This window comes from Panulirus ornatus, chromosome 15, assembly GCF_036320965.1.
Source record: "Panulirus ornatus isolate Po-2019 chromosome 15, ASM3632096v1, whole genome shotgun sequence".
Classification (NCBI taxonomy): Eukaryota; Metazoa; Arthropoda; class Malacostraca; order Decapoda; family Palinuridae; genus Panulirus; species Panulirus ornatus.
Window position 1 is genome coordinate 52,809,650 of NC_092238.1, and position 2,608 is coordinate 52,812,257.

General features: G+C 42.0%; 1 protein-coding gene across 1 annotated transcript; it reads right to left on the reverse strand.

Moving 5' to 3' along the window:
- Nucleotides 1-463: 463 nt before the first annotated feature.
- LOC139753637 (uncharacterized) lies at nucleotides 464-2,396 on the reverse strand. Its single transcript, XM_071670246.1, has 5 exons — nucleotides 2,392-2,396; nucleotides 1,627-1,903; nucleotides 1,414-1,503; nucleotides 1,104-1,172; nucleotides 464-490 (listed from the first exon to the last, which is right to left on the reverse strand). The coding sequence occupies exons 1-5, from the start codon at nucleotides 2,394-2,396 to the stop codon at nucleotides 464-466; spliced, it is 468 nt and encodes a 155-aa protein (XP_071526347.1).
- Nucleotides 2,397-2,608: the final 212 nt, after the last annotated feature.

The following is a 2,608-nucleotide window of genomic DNA, read 5'->3' on the forward strand; positions in this document are numbered from 1 at the left end:
TGAATTTGGTAAAGTGTGTGAAAGACGAAAGCTGAGAGTAAATGTGAATAAGAGGAAGGTTATTAGGTACAGTAGGGTTGAGGGTCAAGTCAATTGTGAGGTAAGTTTGTATGGAGAAAAACTGGAGGAAAGGAAGTGTTTTTGATTTTTGGGAATGGATTTGGCAGCGGATGGAACCATGTAAGCGGAAGTGAAACATAGGGTAGGGGAGGGGTCGAAAGTTCTGGGAGCGTTGAAGAATGTGTGGAAGTCGATAACATTATCTTGGAGAGCAAAAATGGGTGTTCCTCCCACACAAGTCCCATAGTAGAAGAAACCGGTGAAAATATCTCGCGAGGTGGAGCAACACATGGGGGCCATCAAAGAGCTCGGGTCTCGTGGTGTACTGAGTTTAATAACAGCGGTGAAACCAAACACCTGTTTCGCCTGCCGACGTGGCAAACCCGCAGGCAGCAATGACGTGTCAGGCACAGCTTATTTGTGCACCGACCTATGAAGAAACATATAATTTATACCCAAATTAATGTAAATTCATATACAATAATAAATCAAATATCAACACTCTTTAAAGTCTCAGTACAAATAATCTTGGTAATCCCATTCTCCCTCACAAACCGAGTGAACCAAGTTCAAACCCCTGGCGTCAACATCATTCAAACCCCTGGCGCTAACATCTCCCCACCATCGGAGTACCTTTAATAACTCCTATCCTTACTCTCAACAACATGATCATATGGCATCAGGATGTATAAATACAAATGTCTCACTAAGAGTCAACTCAACCCTCACCCTGGGAAGCAAATGACACAATAAAACAATAAACAATACCCAAAGGGACTATACTGATCATCAACCTAAATATACAATACATCTCAAACCCTCCAATCTCTCATATTCAGCCTCTGAAGAGGCTTTACGGTTCGTCCTGTTCTAGACACATAAGTTGACGACGGTGTCATGGAGTGAGCCTCATCAGAACCTTGAGCATATGCTGGGAAGGCATCTGTTGGTGGTAAGGGACTATGAGTTTCATCTGTTGTAGCATCCTCCCCTGCAGATGAAAGCTCCAAGTTATGCAGTTTTTGCACTGGCCTACTAGTTACTCCTTTTGCAGTCTTAACTTTGACACTACGAATTATTCCATTCTTCCCAGGGAATAGCTCAACAATCACTCCAAGGGGCCATTGCAAACGAGGTGAATTATCTTCCCGAACCAGCACAACAGATCCCTTCTCCAGTTTAAATCTGGGTATGAAACCTGTAATGATAGGGGGTAAATTCAATAAATAGTCAGACACCCACACACTCCAAAACTTATCAAGTTGTTTATGTCTCAGGCTTTCTCGCTCACATAGGTCCTTACGTGACATTTCAGGAACCTGGCAATGACCTTTAAGCTCTATGAAATCCAGCAGTGCGCCCAATTAAAAAATGAGGTGTTAAAAGGCTTACAGAATTAGGATCATCTGTGGCAAAAGTTAAGGGTCTGGAATTTGCACATGCCTCAGTTTCATGTAAGGTAGTCTCTAGCTCACATCTTGTTAAACATTTTATGCCAAGAGTCTTTCTAAGAGTTAATTTAACAGATCGGACTAATATTTCCCACCAACCTTCCCACTATAGAGCATGGGGTACAACAAACTTCCACTGGGGAGCAAGGGTGCCAAAGAACTGATGCATTTGTTTAGACATACTAATAAAAGTCTTGGCATTGTCAGAGTAAATAACTGATGGAAGGCCTCTTCTGGCAGAAAACCTACGAAAGGCAAGTAAGCAATCATCATAAGACATAGAGTTAGTCAACTCTAAGTGTACTGCACGGACAACTCCACAAGTGAATAACAAAATGTACAGCTTCTTGCATGGATAATCAACACAAAACAGTGGTCCAGTATAATCTACACTTGTCACAGTGAAAGGAGGAGCAGAGTTAATTCTTAGTCCTGGGAGAGGAGCTACAGGCTGACGGCAAGCTTGTGAGTGATGTCTACGACAAATCATACACTCTCTACAGACTACCTTAGCAAGCTTTCTTAATCCGACAATTAAGTAACAAGATCTTAATGTTGAAATTAAAGTGGAAACACCAGCGTGTTTCAGAAATACATGTTGGAAACTAACTAACAGCTTGGCAATGTGACCTGCTGGAATAATCATAGGATACTTGCAATCATAACTTAATTCAGCCTGGTCCAGCCGACTCTTGCTTCTCAAAAGACCATTTTCATCCATAAAAGGATTGAATTTCCTAATGTCAGAACTCTTAGGGAGTGACTTTCCAAGCATTAAGGCATTGATCTCTTGGCTGTACCTTTCTCTCTAAACACAAATTATTAACTTTGTCTTAGCTTGATCTAGCTCTGTATAAGACAAGGGCCCAAAACATTTAACAGCATTAGGTATACAAGTGTTCACAAACCTTATTACCCAAGCTACACACTTAATAGCTTTTGTAAAATGACCCCAGCGGGCGTAGTCAATCCATACTGATGGATGCTCGGACACTAAGCATGTCACTGGGCTGTCTGGGAATACCTCCTCTACAATGGGCAGTGCTGCTGGTACCTCATCCTGTTGCATGGGAGTAAAGTGTTCAGAGAGCCAAGCA

What these genes read in the sequence shown, in the direction of transcription:
- LOC139753637 (XM_071670246.1), bottom strand. An exon ending in GGAAGTTTGTTGTACCCCAT is followed by an intron (nt 1,504 to 1,626) that starts GCTCTATAGTGG and finishes CATGAAACTGAG; the next exon opens with GCATGTGCAAATTCCAGACC. An exon ending in AAGTTAAGACTGCAAAAGGA is followed by an intron (nt 491 to 1,103) that starts GTAACTAGTAGG and finishes GTTTCTTCATAG; the next exon opens with GTCGGTGCACAAATAAGCTG.